General features: G+C 39.3%; 2 protein-coding genes and 1 long non-coding RNA gene across 5 annotated transcripts; all 3 read left to right on the forward strand.

Annotated features, from left to right (window-relative positions):
- Positions 1-1,669: 1,669 nt before the first annotated feature.
- Positions 1,670-3,812, forward strand: LOC138929141 (uncharacterized). 2 transcript variants are annotated; one of them, XR_011445586.1, is made up of 3 exons: positions 1,670-1,688; positions 1,879-1,982; positions 3,439-3,812. It is a non-coding gene; the product is annotated as an uncharacterized lncRNA (long non-coding RNA). The 2 variants fall into 2 exon arrangements; XR_011445585.1 differs by lacking the exon at positions 1,670-1,688 and adding an exon at positions 1,734-1,818.
- A 1,742-nt stretch (positions 3,813-5,554) lies between these two features.
- Positions 5,555-6,342, forward strand: LOC121502064 (uncharacterized). The gene is made up of 2 exons (XM_041774764.2): positions 5,555-5,748; positions 6,085-6,342. The coding sequence occupies exon 1, from the start codon at positions 5,557-5,559 to the stop codon at positions 5,677-5,679; it is 123 nt and encodes a 40-aa protein (XP_041630698.1). The 5' UTR covers positions 5,555-5,556; the 3' UTR covers positions 5,680-5,748; positions 6,085-6,342.
- A 369-nt stretch (positions 6,343-6,711) lies between these two features.
- Tpst (tyrosylprotein sulfotransferase) lies at positions 6,712-19,572 on the forward strand. 2 transcript variants are annotated; one of them, XM_017162650.3, is made up of 7 exons: positions 6,712-6,937; positions 8,724-8,854; positions 11,628-11,868; positions 12,314-12,493; positions 12,666-12,802; positions 12,873-13,071; positions 16,861-19,572. In XM_017162650.3, the coding sequence occupies exons 1-7, from the start codon at positions 6,779-6,781 to the stop codon at positions 17,287-17,289; spliced, it is 1,476 nt and encodes a 491-aa protein (XP_017018139.1). In that variant the 5' UTR covers positions 6,712-6,778; the 3' UTR covers positions 17,290-19,572. The 2 variants fall into 2 exon arrangements, with proteins under 2 accessions (XP_017018139.1, XP_017018140.1); XM_017162651.3 differs by having other exon boundaries at positions 12,873-13,033; positions 16,861-17,025.
- The last annotated feature ends 137 nt before the right edge of the window (positions 19,573-19,709 follow it).

Genomic DNA, 19,709 nt, shown 5'->3' on the forward strand with positions numbered 1-19,709 from the left:
CTTGACGATGTGGCCTCCAAAAAAGGAAGCAAGTTTTTTCGGCTGCTTTTTTTCTGGGAAAGGGAGCCTTCGCAATTGCACAATTGCCTCAGCAAAGTATGAGAAAAATCGGGGAAAGCCGGTAAGGAAAGAAGGAAACTTCTTGGCTCCATTAAAAGTTGGGCCATTTTGATAAAAAAAAAAGAACCTTTAATGGCCTCTAACCAAAATCTTCAACTGGACACGTAAGCCCTTTTGCAAATCTTCTGTAAAAGAGAGCAGCGAAGAAAGAAAGCCAGCGAAGAGAAGTTAATTTTAGCATTTTTTTAAACTTGATTTATTTTAAAATGTATTTAAAGATCTTGCCTTAAATATTATTTGTATTATTTTAAATACCAGACTCTATGCCTTTATTATTTTTGACTAAATAATAACAGTTTCCCTCTAAATATTTACATTTTCTGTTTTGGTATTCAATGCATATTTATTTAGAATTAAATCAAATATACAAATATATTTAAATTAAAAAAGCAAAAGAAGACACACTGAAAAAGTAAAAGCCACAAAATGGGGTTAATAGTATTCCACACAAAATTAATAATAAACAAAAGGTGGCATTTTAATTTAGCATAAGACATAAATAAATTAAATAAATGCTTAAATTCTATTTTTTCTCTGCTTAAATAATTACTTTGTTTTTTCCCAGTGCAATTAATCTGAAACAAAATAAAAACTCTTTTCAAGCGCTTATCAGTTTATTGCGCTTTCCTCAGCAAAAAAAAACCTTGCTGCCAATTTGAATGCAATTCCCGGATTCACTTTTGTTTGTTTTCACTATACATATTTTGTGTACATTGTAACATTTGTTTAAATTGTTTCACAATGTCAAAGTCACTTGATTGGCTCGCATTTCAATCGATCCATCGATAAGAGCCTCCCTTTGGTTTTTTTCTGCTTTCTATTTTATTGCTGTTATTGTTGTCATCAGAAAAGTTTTTAGGTTCATTGACTTCTTACCATCTGGGGGTGTTAATTAGGTTTGGTTTTAATTGTCAATTTATTGAAGCATCGAACTTTTCACACAAATACAACCAGAATGTTGGGACAGCACACAATGTACTATCCTAAGGAAGAGTCCTAGTGTAGTTTAATCAAGGCTTAAAAGGTTTCCTTTTCCCTACGGAATTTAATTGTATTTTGTTGAAAGAAAGCCTCAGGCTCTGGCCTGGCTGCTGTTAATTACAAACAAACTACGACTGTGCACTGATGCTTAAATTATATATTCAAATTCAGAATCAAAGGAATTGCATTGCAAATCTTTAACCAGGACTTCTCGTAATCTGTGGCAGACAAGGTCAATGCACTTGTCATCAATGATTTCACAGCTGAATGGAGCCCCAAGCCAGCTTCCCCCTTTTAACAGCTTCTTTGCCTGCTTCTGACTGTATTTATACAGCAGTTGACATAACACAAATTGAATTATAACATTTTTTATCTCGACTTTCTCGGGCACATTTCTAGCCAGCTTTTTTCCGTACGTGTACGTGTGTGCTCCGGTGATGTTTCGTGTGTAACGCGATCAGACGTTAAGTTTTAATTAACACATTTTCCAAACAAACACAGAAGGAGTCTGTGAGTTCTGCAGAGTTATGTAAAGGGGTCATGTTTAAAAATATGAAAAATATCGGATTTTCCAGGAAAACCTTTGGGTAAAATATATGATAATAACTTTAATCTAGTCACCAGTTCAAACGTTGTTATTTAATGGCTTTTAAAAATATTTCATTAAGCTTTCAAGCCTCCGAAAAAAGGCTGTAAATTCAGCTTGACATAAAATAGGTGATAAATTGAATCTAGTCATCGGTTCAACTAACTTCTAACATTGTTTTAAATATTTAGTTAGCTACCAAACATCCTGGAAGTAACTCCAGCTGTGAGCTTAGCTGTTTATTGGACCTTTCAAGGGTATTCAGGAGGAGCTGTGCAGTACCACTGGAGCCCAAGTAAGACCCACACTGGGGGGGGCTGCATATTGTCTAAAGTAATTTATAATATCACAACGTGACGTGCTTTCCCCTGATAAATGAGCCAAATGTCGCCACGGAGTCAGTTTGCTAAATAATAAACTCTCGCGCCGGCCGTGGAGAGCCACGTTTCGTCTGAAAAAAAAAAAAAAAAAAAATAGAATGCCCACGCCTCGGTGGGTGGAACGCGCACTCTACCCACCCGCAGCCCCACTTTTCCATCCGCCTTTCTAACGGTGCTTAAGCTAGAGCGTTTTGTTTTCGCACTTTGCGCGCTTTAGTTTCGGAATTTTCCATCAAATCATCAACACTTCCCGCAGAAAGCGTGGCTCAACATTATTTATGCAGATTTTCTTTCCATTTTTTTGCCCGCTTTTCCGCCTGAAACAAAAGACGGAGAAGACAGTGGGCGCAACAAGCGTGTGAACTAGCGCCAGGCTATTTGTACGGCACAGTGGGACCAATTTAAAGTTTTTGACTTGAATAAAATTTAGGTAAAAGAGAAGATTATATTATACACTGGTAATTGGATTTTGAAACTATTATAACTTATTTAAAAAATGTGTACATTTTATTTTCGCATTTTTTGCATTTAAAAACAACTGTGCGGAAGTGGAAGTTCCGAAAACAAAACCCCATTAAGCTCAAGTTGAGCATAAGAAGAACAAAGGCATCAGTTGCTGGAAATAAATAGCACAGAGACCCATAAAGTAAAGTAGGAGAGACTCGTCATATCCATAAACAATTTAATACGTTCTGGGTGGGTGTGTGTATGTAGGTGTGTGTGTGTGTGGCATTACAATAAAATTTACACGCTTATTAATTTTTACAAGACCTTAACCGACACTTGAGCCAAAACAACCAAACAACGAAGGCTGAAAAACTAGAGCGACGATGCCGAGTGTGAATGTTTCTTGTTGGCCAGCAGCAGCAACAACAACAACAACAACAACAGGCACACATGTTAAATAAAAAAAGCAAACAACAACACCTCTTCAAACAAAAATTCAACTTGCTTTTTTCCCTCCCCCCTTTCTCTAGTGAAAAATAGGAGAAATGCGGCTCTAGCAACTTTGCTCTGAAAACTTTTCGGCAGCCATTTGGGCTCCCAGGATGGGTGGTAAAATATATAAGCCACAATTTTAGCATGCACAAAATATGGCCAAAAAGGAATTTCTATTTTTTATTTATTTTTTTAATATCAACTTTTCGACATACCAAAAAGCAGCAGCAGCAGCAGCAAAGCAGGGAATTCCGGGAAGCACAAGCACCAAGCAGAGGTCCTTGAGGGGTCTCCCTGTCATATGTGCAAATACACTTTGCATGCCTCGACACGGTGCAAAAATTCTTTCTTAAATTGTTTAGCCACCAATTTAAAATTATAACAAAATATTCCACCCAGATATAATATTATAATAATGATGAATCTCATTAGGTTTTGAATTCAAGGAAGTGATCTAAGCCAAGTCGAGTCTCCCTTCTATAATGTCGGAGCTTTCCGGATCGCCTGCTCCTGATCTGGAAGCTGTCTCTCCCCATGTGGATGCTGTCCAACCATCAACTCAATTCGATTATAAAAACATTGCTGCCCTTGTGGCTATCCTGGGCTTTAGCTTGAAGGGCCTTATGATATTGTGGCAGAAAATGAAGGTCAATAAAAAGCAATACGAGTATGCGGCTCAGAAAAAGAATCGAGTAAAGAACTGAAGCCCCACTGGGATGATGAATGTACATATAAAGAAACCCAAAGTCGATTACCCAGTTACTCTTATTTGATCAAAGCGCTTATAAAGATATTCTTGCACTGTTTTTCCCTAGTTCCTTTTATTTATTTAAGACGTTCTTTTGTGTATTTGGAGCACAAGTCTCCAAGATCAGATATCGGAAAGAAAAAGTGCATGTGTAATTTAGTAAAACGGGAGAGGCCAGCCCAAAGGTGTAATAAATTCCTAGGAAAAGACAAGAGGAGCCAAAAGGAAGGCCATGAAAAATTGTAGAACCAAAAGGAAACTCCCGGGCACAACGTCGACAAATTGCCAGCTTCTTGAAAGTTTTCGCTTGGCCAAAAGGAAAATAGTTTCTGAGGTTTCCAGCCCAGTGACGAAAGCTGCGAAAACTCGTCACGCACAGGCACACACACACACAAATGGAAATGATTGGCGGAAAGTTCTCTGTACGAGTGTGTGTCTGTGTGTGTGTGGTTTCTTTTTTCAACAAATAATTCGACATCTTAAATTAATTAAAGTTTTTGCGAAAATGGCAAAAGTTTACTCTCGTTTATTGTCCTTGGCAAATGCAATGGAATTAATGTAAATGAAAATGAAAATGAAAATATGAAAAAGAGTTTCAACGTCATATGCAGTCCGGCAACAAATTGTATTTACGACAACAAGTGGCTTGTCAAAAGTTATTATATTTTAGTTTAAGCCAGCAAAAACCACAAATAGTAAAACGATTTAAGTCAGCTGACTTTGGGTAATTAGCTATAACAGCTGTCACTTTGAGCCAAATATTTATTCCCTAATATAACCAATTATAAATATACTTTAATAAATTTTATGAAATGACTTTAAAGTTGTTTGCTCCATCCTCTTCCCCTGGAAAGTGTTTCTTTTGAGCAACCTTGCTATCTGGCATCTAACCTGGCCAACTCTTTCACTCGCTATCTGCTCTGTGTACAGTGCTCCTGTGTCTATCACCCCTCCCCAACCCCCCTCCCAGCTTTTCCACTTGTCCGCTCATATGTCGGAGGAGAGCCGGGAAAGTTGAGAATTTAAAGGAATTATAAGTACTCGAGCATCTGACACGTCGGCCGCACTTGAGAGAGTTGCCGGGGACTTGGCAGTTGGCAGTTGTCAAGAGTGCTACGGCCACTCACTACTATCCCATCCAATCCCCAACTTCTCTTCCCACTACCGATTTTCCTGCTCCGGAGGGAAAACCCAGTGACGAATGTCGCCTGAAACTCATATGCACTCCAAGGCCCCCTCCGCTGGTAGTTTGGAGGATTTTCATGGCACCAGCAGGAAGCCTGGCAATTACAGTCAAACTTGGCCGAGTTGATATTAATTTTGGGGATGTCTGATGCCATTTTACAAGGGCATAAAGTGGTATACAAGACGTTTTTTTATATATATGCATATAAAATAGGGTAAAAAGAACATTAAACAATTGGGTATTTGGCAAGCAAAGCATTTGCTTTCATTGTTATTTCATGGATACAAATAGATCTTTTGACATATGGCACTTGGGCTCTGGGAAAACTGCTGGTAAATGTCTTATGTGTGTGTGTGTAAGCCGCTTATGCAGCTCGCTCTCCTTTCCAACCCAAGACCGACCCCCTTGAGAGTCACGTTCATACATATGTCATATTGAAAAGGAAGGAACGACGAACGAACAAATGTATCGCAGATGATTTCTAATCAAATATATCATACGCCGGGAGAATAGTGTTTGCACTTTTTCCATTTTCCCCTTGTATTTTCCGTATATGTAAGTGATGTAAAGTGATAAATATTGTGCTCATGTCTCTTGTTTCGTTTTATTTGCAGGTATGACGGAGGAAATAACCGGCGATTGGAGCTATTACGTGTTTATATCCCTGACTTTGGTACCCGTCTATTGTGCATTTCGGCTCATTAAGTCGCTGGGCTGGCAGCTCTTCGTCAACAACTGAGCAAACATCTTCAGCAACTGCACTGACACCGAAGGAAAAGTCGGCTAGGAAAACCCCAGGCAACAAAAGGTGCGTAGTCACTTGAGTTTGCCAGTCAGTCAGTCAGTCAGTCAGTCGAGTGTCGAATGTCGAGTGGCGGGCACTGCAAGTTGCAGTTCAGTGAGCGTTCGAACCTTTCGAAAGAGATTCCTCCAAAGGAGAAAGGAAACCCAGGCAGGTATCACAGCAACCTGGCAGACTAGTCTAGTTTCCAGTTAAATTAATCAATAACCCATGATCTTAGGAGTTTTCTTACCCAGTGATAAAAATAATCACGAAAACATTAAAAACTTTGCCCACAATAATTCGTGGGAAAAGCCTTCAAATATGCTTTGGCTAACGTAGCCTTTGCTTTTTCCGTTCCAGGGTCCCTGAATCTATATATTTGTATATATATATTTCTCTGTAAAAATGCAATAAACGGAAGGCGAAGAGTAGCGCGATAAACAAGGGTCCAGCAGCTGCCAGGATTCCGTTGCATTGTGTTGGCCACGCCGAGTTGCTGCTGCTGCTGGCTGGCCGAAAAGGAGCAAACAAAGGCGAGGCAATGCAAAGCAATCAACGTCACAAGCAGGAGCAGCAGCAAGACCAGAACCAGTACCATAACCATAATCAGACCAAGACCCAGACCCAGACCCAGGAACATAGAGCAGAACACAAGCCGGAACAGGGCCAGCAGGAACAGGACCACCAGGACGAGCACAGCGGTGGCCGTAGACGGAGTTATTGTGGTGGCACCACCAAGCCGCCAACAAATCAGGAGCACCAGCTCTAAGGACACCCCCGCATCCGCATCCACACACCCACACCCACGCCACATCCTCCGCAAACAGGACAAGCCACTACAGCAAAAGCCAAAGCCAAAACAACTCTGCTTTGAGGACCTCAAGAAAACCAATTTACATATTTAAGCTTTGGGCAAACGTCGAGCCACAGATAGAGAGAGAGAAGGGAGACCAGAGGAGGCGGAAGCCAGGAGGAGTCAGCCACAGGCTAGAGAATATATCGCCAAAATCAAAAACCAGTTAGCCGCCGGTGAGACACCTTTATACTTTCCAAAATGCGACTGCCATATCGGAACAAGAAGGTCACCCTGTGGGTGCTCTTCGGCATCATTGTCATCACTATGTTCCTATTCAAATTCACCGAGCTGCGGCCCCAGTGCCTCTTCAAGGTGGATGCCGCCAGCGAGCTCAGCTCCCAAATGGTTCGCGTCGAGGTATGTACCCCAAAAATCGAACACCCAATCTGTGTGTTTCGTCTATGTCCTGTGTACGTTCCCCTTGTACCTTGTACCCAGAAAAATCTCCCAAAAAAAAAAAATCACACACACATATTGCCCCGAGACATCTTCATCTTGATCCTTGCCATTGCTAGTCCAGGGATAAAAATATTTAAATTTAATCAAACGCGAAGCAATCAAGTCTTGACAGATTTCTTCGGCTTTCCTTTTTTAAAGAATATTAAATTTATTGAATTTATTTCCTAATATTTCTTAGCATACTTAATGTGGTTTACATATTTTTAGTAAATTTCTTGGGGATAGATAGGATGTTTTTAGGTATTTATTCAATAAAAATTTCATCATTAATTGTTAAAGTTGATGTGTTTCCTCGTGAATCTACGTTAGCAGTAGGAAAAAGATGCAGTTAAAGAGTGCATCTTTATAGAGAAGAAACATTATGTTTATAGCTCGCAATACCCTTAGGTTTATGGTTACAAAAAGTTTACATCCTAAAGTATTTAGTTAACATTTCGGTTGGGTTCTTCCCGGTGACCACCCCCCCTCAACCAAACAACAAAACATTTGCGGCGATAAATCAAGAGAGAAAAGAAATCATGAAGGTGGAACCGAAAAGCAGGATAACTAATTTCATATTGGCTGAGCACAGCTGAAAGTCCTTGCTATCCACTATCCACTACCCATGGAAATCCAACCGCACACGCACGCAAACCCAAAGCAAAAGTCATTGAGGGAATTTAACTGGTTATCGGATGACCGAACACTATTTTGTAAACATTAGTCGAGACCAAAATGGTCTCGTTGGAGTTGAAGAAGGAGGGTGGGGGGTCAGCGTGCCCGAGCGAATAGAGTGGGGGAATCCATTGATTAGCATTGGGAATATCGAAAGGCCATAAGCAGCTTAGGATGGTAGAGGAAATCGAAACTGCGGCCAGAGGAGATGACTCCACACGAAAGACAATGCACCCCAGGGACAGGGGTGGATGGGAGCGGATGTGTGTAGCCAAATCATTCTCGCAGAGCATTAGCAATCTTTGGTTTTACCCATGAATGGAGACTTTAATTCCGTAGGATTCTGTGACCCTAATTATGGGCGATCTAGGGGAATGTAATGAATGCTTTTAAGTGCTCACAATCCAGGCAGCTTTTGCCACATTCAAAGCTAAAGAAATGCCCGTGATTTGTTTACTTTTATTTATCAGTTGAAATGTTGTTTCTGATTAGATAAAAGGCCAACTTATCGCTGCCCTCATTAATTGTGTATGATTTATGAATATCGTTCGACTTGCCAGGAGTTGTTGCCCAGATAAGGTTTGTCTAGTTATCAGAGGGATTAGTCTTGTGAGTTCGGTTCCATATGGATAGTTGGGTTCTATTTTTAGTAATGCCCATCACCTGTGTCGTCTGGCGCTCTCACTTTTCATTCGTTTTGACGCTAATGCCCCTGGAGGCGTTAACACCTGCGCTTACTCAACCATCCATCCATCCATCCAACCTGCCCTATATCTGTACTCTATATATATGTGTGTGTGTGTGTGTGTAACCCACAAGCGCCCATGCCCATCCTGGTAGCCATCATCATTATCATAATCATCACCGACGCCACCAAGAGCCATGCCATGCAACTTTTTCTAATTTAATTTTGTTGTCTCCACCCCGTTTCTTTTCTCTCGCCCATCTTTCGCTCTCGCTCTCTCGGATACGGATGCGAAAACCCGGACACGAACACGGACACGGCCACGGATACTACGGACACGTTCAGAAATACCTCACAGATGACAATCAACGCGTTTATTCATACAACCGTGAGATGCCATTAATATTCATAGGCGGCGTGCCCAGATCTGGGACGACTTTGATGCGCGCCATGCTGGATGCCCATCCCGATGTGCGGTAAGTTCTCCTTCGAACAGTAACAGGATAATGCCCCCACCCCGCTATACCCTTATCCCTGTCGGTTACTGTTCGATTTGATTGTCTCCCACAATGCGTTTGGGATTGGGATTGGTTTTGGGGGGTGTAAACTCCATGGCGTATGGAATATACCACTTCCCTTGGGTTGTGACAAAGTCTATGGGATATCACAACCAATTCATAGACCATTGAACATAGGTTTGAGGGCTGCTTCTCAAGACTTTAATCGGTTTCCTAGCAAGCATTCTTAGCATTTATAGGCTTTAAAATATTTGCAGGATTAAAACAACACTGTAAAACAGTTAAAGAGCAATTGCCTATCAATAAATGTAGCTTTATCGTTGGCAGTAGAAGCGATATGTAAAAGCTTATCGACAAGAATAATTTTAAGCCTTAAGCATTAATGTAACTTTAATAATTTGAAGTAGAATATGTCAATTTAGTTAGTTAACTTCATACTTACTGTAGAATACTAAATGAGCGATTTTTGCCTACCGATAACTATCGGTTTATCGTTAGCCCTACCCTCTTCCATGTAGAAGCTTATCGATAAAAATATTTTAAAGATTAAAGCCTTACTGTAACTTTAAGCTGCCAAGCTGATTTCACACTCTCCCTACTTATACATAAATTTAAGCATATTTTCAATAACATTCCAATTTCAAATGATTTCCGTTTTCGGTTCCTGCCACAAAAAGTGTATTTCCTTTGCTCCTTGCCGCGCCGTCTCTATGGGGTCATGGAATGTTGTAAATTTTAATGCATTCATTTTTTGCCTCGCAGCAACCCAACCTCCTGCCCGAATTTGATATGTATTTCGTTTCGCCTTTGGCAATTTTAATATGTATATTTTTAGGGGGGGTCTGCCTTGGCTGTATCCCAGTATCTGTTGTGAGTGATCCTGTTCCCAGTGTTCCCTTTTATCTCTTTTACACTCGTGTATTATAATTTGCTTAGTTTCCCTTACGCATGAGTAATTAGCCAAGAGAATTTTTGCACAATTCAAAAATGAGAAATGGGCAAACTTAAATCCTTTCTTTTTGCCGCTTATTTTATTAACAATTTGCCTTTCTTTCGCGATTTTAATCGCGTGGCCTATCCTGTATCCTGTATCCCGTATCCCGTATCCTGGGAGCTTGCTGCTGGATGTTGGATGTCAGGGTCGCTTTTTCTGATGGCTGAGCACAGCGCAATTTCCGCTGTTTAAAAACCGCCCCATTCCCCCATTCCCCCCTTCCTTCAAGGACCCCACTGATTTTAGTTACAGAATAGGTTTTGGGTCCTCTTCCTCCTCCATGCATCCGTACCCTCCCGCCCTTTGTTCGCCATGGCAGGACTCTGAAAAGCGTAAAAGTTTCCCGGTGGTATGTATGTATGTAGAGTAGAGTAGGTCACCACCGTCACCCCCGCTTCGACCCACTTGCAGGCCCCGCCCGCCCCGATTATATCTGGTTTAGTATTTGTAGCAGTTTGCATTTGGACTTGGCACCAACTAATTGAGTCCTGGTTAAGCCCCGAAACAGCTTTGTGGGATTCGTGTGGGGCGCACAGCGTGCGATCCGGATCGAGGTGCGAACAAATGTAATTGGCTGAGGCTAGATAAAGTGGTTATCCCCCGATTAGGGCTCCTCCAGGAAGGGTTGGACTGGTGTCGTCATCCGGGAATTGGAAGCACTGGAAAGGTGTTCCTCTAAGGGGAAATGAATTTAAAGGTTAGATAAATACACATTTGTGTATTTTAAGCTTTATTTTTTTAAAAAAGCAGCAGCGATAACAAGTTGTGGCCGGGTGCTGAGAACTAAAAGGAAACACTTTTTGTGGAATTTGCCAAGGCATTTAAATGAGTTTTTCCAGAAACTTTTTAATCTAGAACTCATTTTCTCGAGAGTAAATTAGCTCCTTAAATCACCCCCTGATTACACTGACCTCCAGGCATTTTCCATTTCCAGATAGAAATAGTTGGAGCAGAGCTTTAATTTACCTTGATTACCCTACCTTTAGGGTTCTCCTCTGGTTTTTCAATTGCCGTGTGAGATATTTATGATAATTTACGCAATCAGGCAGTCATTTTTGTGTGTTTTTTTTTTTTGTATTCCAATTATTTTTATTCCATCTTACAATACTAATCAACTATAATACACTTAAAGTTACAACTAGGACAAGACGGAACAGGTACTTGGGAATAGAAGCTCACGCCGTGCGGTACCGCCGCCAGGCATTGCTTCGCGGGCGTTTGAAGCCCTTCATAGTTCAGTGGCTTCGGTTGTGCAGTTAAAAGTGGAAAATGGTAAAAGGGAAAAAGGGAAATCGGAGTGGAGCGCAACCAAATGAGAGTTATGCACGATGGGGGCGCTCCAGGCGGGGCTCTCTTTCTCCATGGTGTACATGTAGAATGGTAACGGTAACGGTAACGGGAACGCTAAAGAGCCCCAGCCGGATGGCATGCCTTTTTCATTTTGTCGATTGCACTACAGGAGGGATGGTTGCCTGGGTTGGATGATGTGGTGCCTCCTGAATCTCCTGTGTGTGTGTCCTGTCGTGTGTTGCGAAATCAAAGTAGGATATTAGATGGGGCTGCCACTATACGAACGTTTTAATTTCATTTTAAAGGAGAATATGTTATTCCTTCAGGACCCAAAAAGTGCCTTGAGGCACTTATTTCTACTTTCTCTACTTGCTTTTTAATAGTATTTTTAAATTTACTATTGTAGAGGCTTAATTTATATACATTTAATTTTGTTTTTTCATTTAGCTGCGGTCAGGAAACCCGCGTCATTCCACGCATCCTGCAACTCCGCTCGCACTGGCTCAAATCGGAGAAGGAATCGCTGCGCCTGCAGGAGGCCGGCATCACCAAGGAGGTCATGAACAGTGCCATTGCACAGTTCTGTCTGGAAATCATCGCCAAGCATGGCGAGCCGGCGCCGCGCTTATGCAACAAGGATCCGCTGACGCTGAAAATGGGTTCCTATGTCATCGAGCTATTTCCGAACGTAAGCACCACTAGCACAGCTCCCATCTAACATGCAGTTTCCCCAAGCACACATCAGCACCCATCCTGGCACACATTCTCTCCCCTTTTTTATACAGAGAGACCAATAAAGCTTTACAAATTTAATTTATCACCATATGCCAGAGAAAATCCTATTCAATTTGATTTTAAATGATATAAATGTTTGAGGAGTTTCTTAATTTAATATAGAAAAAAAATATATAGAAAATTTGTGGGAAAACCAAAACAATTTATAAGCAAAAACTATATTTAATACAGATTTCCCGGGGCTTTTTTTAAATGCTGGATTTCTGGCACACTTCCAAAAAATTCGTATATTTTTGACACTCGATAATTTATTCTTTTATTTTCTATATAAATAACTTTTCTCGGTGCACTCACTCAACCCGCTTTGGTGCTTTTTTTCCACTCCCCGTTTGTTACAGGCAAAATTCCTATTCATGGTGCGCGACGGTCGGGCGACCGTTCATTCGATTATATCGCGCAAGGTGACAATCACCGGTTTCGATTTGAGCAGCTACCGCCAGTGCATGCAGAAGTGGAACCACGCCATCGAGGTGATGCACGAGCAGTGCCGGGACATGGGCAAGGACCGCTGCATGATGGTGAGTGCTAGGGTTCAGCCCAAATCATGTTGACCGACCCGACTCTCCCCATCCAATGGGAGATTAACCTGGCCTGGGGGATATGGCCTGCCCGCTGGCGCAGGAAATTAAACGAAACGACAGCTAAACGAATTAATGCTGGAATATATATATATATATCTGTGTGTGTTAGGTCTACTATGAGCAGCTGGTCCTGCATCCGGAGGAGTGGATGCGCAAGATATTGAAATACCTGGACGTGCCATGGAACGATGCGGTGCTGCATCACGAGGAGTTCATCAACAAGCCCAATGGGGTGCCCCTCTCCAAGTAAGCCCCGTCATGCACGAACAGAAAAAATACAATTTAACATATTAAAAAAAAAAAAACAAAAACTCAGGGTGGAACGCTCCTCGGACCAAGTGATCAAGCCGGTGAACCTGGAGGCCATGTCCAAGTGGGTGGGCCAGATACCGGGCGATGTGGTGCGCGACATGGCCGACATTGCGCCCATGCTGTCCGTGCTCGGCTACGATCCGTACGCGAATCCGCCGGACTATGGTAAGCCAGATGCATGGGTGCAGGACAACACGTCGAAGGTAAGGTGCAACGCGGCCATCCAGATGGGCCGTCAAACGCAAAACAAGCTCGACACACACCTTCAAAATAAGCTATCTAAATTAATGATGAATATTATGTGGGATTGCATTCCACCTTCATTTATTTTATTTTTTTATATATTTTTTATTTTCACCCTTTTTTGTTTTCTGTGTGTGATGATTTGTGCTTTCTTTTGGTTTGTTTGTTTTGTGTTTTGCACTTTGCCTTCGTTTTTTTTCACGTTTGTCGGTTGCACCCAGCGATAACTCTTTATTTTTTTGTATTTACTGCTTTTATTTTACATTTTGTTTTTATTTATTGCTATTTTTTTCAGCAACTTTGATTCATGTGGGGGGGCTGCTGCTTATGTATGCATGAGGGCAACAAATCCCAAAATATAATTTAAGAAGAAAGAAAGATACAAGGTAGACAGAGCAAAGACAAAAACATTTATGGGAAGATATAGTATATTATAAGCTGTTGAAAAGCCAAACAAAGTCGCAGATTAACCCTAGTTTCCAGTTATATAAATAAGCCAGAAGCTAAAGTTAAAATAAATATACAAACTGCCCTCAAAAACATAGCTTTAAATATGAATTTCTGCCTTAAATTTGCATAAAAAACCAATTAAGCGCCTGCATTTGCTTGAATTTGCAATTTGAATGCATTTATTATGAACTATTAATTATAAGGAATTAATATTCATAGTCCTGTGCAGGCCAGGGATTTGCAGAGCCAGTTTATTCTGTTGTTGATTTAAGCCACTCAAATATTATGTGTCGTCGCCTGCGGCTGGCCAACAGAGTTTTCCAGCTAACATTTAATTGAAATTTTCGGTTTACTTGGCCAATTTTACTGACCAATAGAGTCCTTGTCCCCTGCAGCATCCTTTTCGCATCCTTTTCGCCCGTCTCTGTTTGCGAGTGCATCCTGCTGAGTTATGTCCGGCGCAGCGATGCGTTAAATTAGCTGCTAATTAATTAGTCCACTCCTCGTTACTCCGCGCGACTCGACTCGAGTGGAGTGGAGTAGAGTGGAGTTGAGTTAACTCAAGTTGAGTTATCTCCCCGTTGATTTTTTCATCACCTCCCTGCCTTAATTTTCCTTTATTATTTCCTTTTCATTATATATTTGTTTTTCCCCTGTTTGCTTTGGGTTGTCTTTTAAAGGGAAAGGAATAAGGAATGCTGCGAAATTTAAAGTTTATTAAATGCATAGAGAATGTGCTGGAGTTCGATCATTTTTATGCCTTTTGCAGGGTATCATGATTTCAGTCAGGAGCTTGTAAATCAGTGAAGGAAGCGTTTCCAATCCTAGAAATCATATATATTCTTGATCAGCATCAACAGCTGAATCGTTTTAGCCATGTCCCAAGGAAAACAATATTTTAGCAATTTTTTTGAAAATTTTATAAGGGGTTACATTGTTAAAATAATATTTAACAAGAAAGAAAGCTAACTTTGGCCAGCCAAAGTTTGTATACCCTTGCAGGTTTCGATTCGGAAAGCAGTTTTGTGTTAGTTTTTATTAATTTAAAAAAACTGCATACCAAATTTAAAATTTTAAGAAATCAAAATTTTTGGTCATTTTTGCTAATTTTAATGATGTAACCCCTTATAAAATTTTGCAAAAATGGCCAAAAAATCGATTTCTTCCTGACATGTCTAGAAAGATTCGCATGTTAATGCTGATCAAGAATATATATACTTTATAGGGTCGGAAATGATTTTTTATATTAAAAAACTTCTTGATTTTTTTTTAAATTAAAAATATCATAACTCGGCCAAAAAAGCATTAATTTAAAATCGGAAAACTGTTCTGTGCAAGATTTTCTGCAGTTAATAAATCTGCATACTTCATTTAAAAATTTTGAAAATTCAATTTTTTATCAAAATCCAAAATTTTAATGATGTAACCCCTTATCAAATTTCGCAAAAATGGCCAAAAAATCGATTTCTTCCGGACATATCTAGAAAGATTCCCCCATTGATGCTGATCAAGAATATATATACTTTATAGGGTCGGAAACTTATAAAAACTAACACAAAAAACGCTTTTCGAATTGAATTTAATGCATTTTTGGCTGAGTTAAAGATATTTAAAGTTTTTTTTTATAGAAATATTTACGTTAAATTTAGAATAAAATTTCCAAATTGAATTGAATTCTTTTTTGGCTTAGCTATACATTTTTATAATTTAGTTTTATTCTCCAAAAATTATCAACAAAAAGTGCAGCAATTTTAAAATCTTTAAAATTGAAAAAAAAAATTTATAAAAAATGAAATTGAAAAAATCCTTAAACTTGGTATGCAGACTTATGAACCATATAAACTCTAAGACAAAAACGCTTTTCTAAAAGAATTTAATGCAGAATTTTTCCAAAAACTATATAAAATTATGGATAAATATTTAAACTAGATTTAGTATGTAGAATTATTATTAAATTTAATGCTAATTTGCTTAAAATATACTCATTAAATAAGAATTTGTATTCAAATATATGCTTTTTGTACCCAACTTCAACTGCAACTTAAACAATTTTGCTAAAGCAAGAACCTCCCTTGATTTGAACATACTTTCCTCCCATTTAAATAATATTATTTTGTGTTATTTGGCATAAAGTTTAAACTTGCTAGGCAGAGAGTGAAGGAAATACACAATTAATGTACATACGATTCGATTTGCTGGCACCTTGGCAGCTCGGTTTTTTTGTAGCCCAACGTTTATTTTTTTATTTCCTTTACTTTTTTTTGTCGATGATGTCCCGGATTTTTGCGTGTTTTTATTGGCCTGTCACTGGGGCAATTTCTGTTTGACAGTTAAAATTGCAATGTTTCCGCGCTGTTGCCCGGTGCTAGCCTCCAACCGGTCCTCTGATGTCATAAGTGGCAATTTATACATGCATGCAAGGGGGGGCGGAAAATGTCCGGGCAAAGTTAAGTCAACTTTTCGCAATCCCCGGCACCGTGACAGGCCACTCCTGTGACACCTACCCTGACCCCCACCGGGCGGCCTTAATCCCACAGGACAGTTATCCCATTGCCATTATACCCCCGTTGCCCATCCTTCTTCGTGCTCCCCCAGTTCCATGGCAATGCAATTAATATCAATTGAAAGTCCGCCAATTTGATTGTATTCCTTAATTTATGTTAATGGCAAATATTTTAATTAATTGACGGCTTGGTCGTCGGGTCGCGAGGTGTCCGCAAACATTTAATATTTTAAACATATTTGCATATTTAATATTTATGCAGCAATTTAAAACGAGCGTTGGGTGTGGGAATAGCGAAATATGTATACTCTCTGAAAAGGAAGCATCAAAAAATAATAAAAATATAGAGAAATGAAAACTAAATAGAGAAAACAGCAGCATGAATAAATATATTTAAGTTTTAATATAAATTTAATTTAATTAAAAAATGAAAAACTATTTAAAACAAAACATAGCAAGAGACTTTCCCCTTTGGGATCGTTGAAGAATGTCTGGAATTTGTTGTTTTCCACGCTTTGCCGCGTCACAAAGTTAAACAACAATTTGTTGTGCCCAAAGTTGCCGCCTTTTGATAATGTTTATAGCTGCCACATTATGCAGCTGTGCTGGCAAACAGACATATGCCATGATGGTGGTGGTAGCACAATTAGTTGAATCCGGAATACATGAGGGCCTGGCATAATTATTCAACCATCAGCGAAATGAGCAAAAGCTGGGAGAAGCTGGCTAAAATGCGCTTTGATTTGTTTCGTTTTACATTTTTTATAAATTTTAAATTTTACAAATTTTTTTTCAGCTAAAGGCCAATCGCATGTTGTGGGAGAGTAAGGCCAAGCAGGTGCTGCAGATGTCCAGCGAGGATGAGTTCAACAACAACAATAGCAACAACAATAAGGACGCCAACAATAATCAGTACAATGTCAATAAAATTATGCCAGAACAGCAACAGCAACAGCAACAACCACAACAACAGCAACACAGACAGCGGCAACAGCAGCATCTGCAGCAGCAGCAGCAGCAGCATCAACATCATCAGGAGATTGAGGGGGAAGGGGAAACGGAACCGGAACAAGAACAAGAATTGTTGCATCAAAAGCCAAAGGATGTCATTACGATAAAGCAGCTGCCATTACAGAATGGCAATAGCAACAGCAACAGCAATGGCAATGGCAATGGCAATGGCAACAATAACGAGAACAAGAATGGCCCCATGGCGGATACATGATATCCGCACATACCCATAAGACTGCCGCCGCGTGGCAAGCACTGAGGCGAGCTGGGGGGAAAAGGGAGAGAGACCGATACCGATACCGCAACCGATAAGGACACTGGCTAACGATAAGGATAAACGATAATACTAACAATTACGATACACGAGAAAAAACCAATTTTGAATTGAATTAGCCGCCGGTATATAGGCAACGTGTAAATGTTACCAAAGTCATCTACACGGTAAATGTTAGCACAGTGCCGACTTCAAGTTGCAGGGATATGTACTATATATATATCGTCCACTTCGATTCCATATTCATTTAATTTACGCATTAATATCTCTTAATTATTAAATTGATTGTTCCATCGAATGGTAATTGCAATGCCTACCCACTACCTACCTTAATCACGCCAATCACACGGTCTAAGCTCGCCCAATGGGACTTCTCAATAGTTTAATGGAATTTTTTATCATTTTCTAGGCTAAAATCGGGGCTCTTTTTGTACTATTCAAATGTCACGAGGGGAAGTGAAGGGAAAAAAGTGTAAGAAGACTTCCTCCTCGATACACTTTTACTCAGTTTAGATATTTTTGTACAACTTACACTGTTCTTTTCACGAATATATCTCTAATTGTGTACATACATATATAAATGTTATAATTTTTACCAAAAAAAAAACGAAGAAAGAAGGAAGGAATCTCGCTCGACTCTTTATGTAGGTTTATATCTGGACATTTGAAAATTACCAAGTTAAGCACTGTTTATAGTTTGCAAACACTAAGATGACAAATTATTGAGAGAACGTGTTAAACTTTTTAACGAAAGAGCTTTTAAGGTGTTTAGTTTAAATAACAATAATCGTAATGTATATGAAATATTTGCTGCTGATGATAGAAAAAAAGACGTGAACTTAGACTAGAAAAAACTTTGTTGGTGTTTTTTTTTTTTTTTTTTTTGTGTTGCAATGAATTGACTGAATGTAAAAAAAAAATAAAGTTAAAAGCTAAATAAATTCACAAAAAATAATATAAATATAAATGTATACCATTTAACTGAATGTCTAAATGTATGTTATATGAGAGAGATCCCTGGCAGTACCAGAATTCCTTAAGGAACAAAGTCCTGGCGAAATCCCAATGAATTCCGACTGAATTTATTGAAATTGAGAATGTTCTGGAGGAATTCCCAAGGAAATTACAAAGGAACTTCGAATTCCCCACTCTGAACAATTTCCTTCCGAAAATACTCGGGAATTTCCTTTCGAAATGTCTTAAATCCTTGGGAATTCCTGGTACTGCAGGGTTATACTAGATTTTAAAGTGTATATGTGTATGGATGTGAAGAGTAGCAAGTTAGCCAAGCTAAAATCATTATTTTGACTGCTGGTTCAAGGAAACTTACTTCCGATTTAAATGGTTACCAGCTAAAACTTGTAGGGAAATTAAAATTCCAAGTGATTTCTTTAAGAGAGAACCGAATATGTAGACCATTTAATTTGGAAGCGAGTCTTACGTTTCGTATTTTTAGTAGCAGACAGAGGGAAGGCAGACGAGGGGACTCCCCCACACTCCGTCCTAACTGGTGTGGGCCGGGGTAAAAAGCTATTTCATGTACTTACTTGCCCTTAGCTTTGCCCATTTACTTTTATACATTTAATTTATTGAGAAATGAGAATTGCTGACAATAAATAAGAGAGAAACGGAAAATCATGCTTGCTCGCTAACCGAGAACAGAGAATGTTTATAATCGCCCTGCGCGTCACAACCATAAAACTTGGCTGAAGTGAAGCTGCGCGACATGTTCAATGGATAGTTTTCTGATTGTGAAACGCATTTTTAATATGTAAACTAAATATATACATCAAATATTTATATGTATATGAATGTGAAAACTATTTTTGCTAGCTTTTAAGACGCCGTTTTTTTGTTCGTCTTATTTTGAAACGTGTATGTATGTATGTATAACTCTCCGAATAGGTAGTATGTATCTATATTGTACATTTTTGTGTGTGGAATTGCTGCAGCTAGGAAGGTTTTTATTTGTACCCAAAACACCAATGTCAAACTAACGATCTACTTGCAGCTGACAGACAATCAGAGCTCAAAGGAACTATAACTTTAAATGTATGAAAACCGCCTCCTACCCACCACCCATTATCCCCCAAACCAATGGAACCATGACTTAGGCAAATGTAATCCACAAAAACAAAAAAAAACAATATAATAATATATAAATAAATGCATAAAACTGTACGCTGCAGAGATCCGAAACAGAAAATATGGAAAACGAATTAATTCTAATCGCAAGACAACATTTTTTGTGTGCATTTCGTAGGCTAAGCCAATTGTACAATATTGTAACAACAGCTAAATCTATATAACTATATATATATATATACTATACAACACAAAGAATAAAGAATAAAAATCAA

The sequence above is a fragment of the Drosophila kikkawai genome, chromosome X (genome assembly GCF_030179895.1).
Source record: "Drosophila kikkawai strain 14028-0561.14 chromosome X, DkikHiC1v2, whole genome shotgun sequence".
Classification (NCBI taxonomy): Eukaryota; Metazoa; Arthropoda; class Insecta; order Diptera; family Drosophilidae; genus Drosophila; species Drosophila kikkawai.

Excerpts from the sequence above, each read along its gene's own strand:
- Tpst (XM_017162650.3), top strand. The coding sequence starts at position 6,779 with ATGCGACTGCCATATCGGAACAAGAAGGTCACCCTGTGGGTGCTCTTC. Across the intron at positions 12,803-12,872 it reads AATGGGGTGCCCCTCTCCAA|GGTGGAACGCTCCTCGGACC; the intron begins GTAAGCCCCGTC and ends ACAAAAACTCAG. Across the intron at positions 13,072-16,860 it reads TGCAGGACAACACGTCGAAG|CTAAAGGCCAATCGCATGTT; the intron begins GTAAGGTGCAAC and ends ATTTTTTTTCAG.
- LOC121502064 (XM_041774764.2), top strand. The coding sequence starts at position 5,557 with ATGACGGAGGAAATAACCGGCGATTGGAGCTATTACGTGTTTATATCC.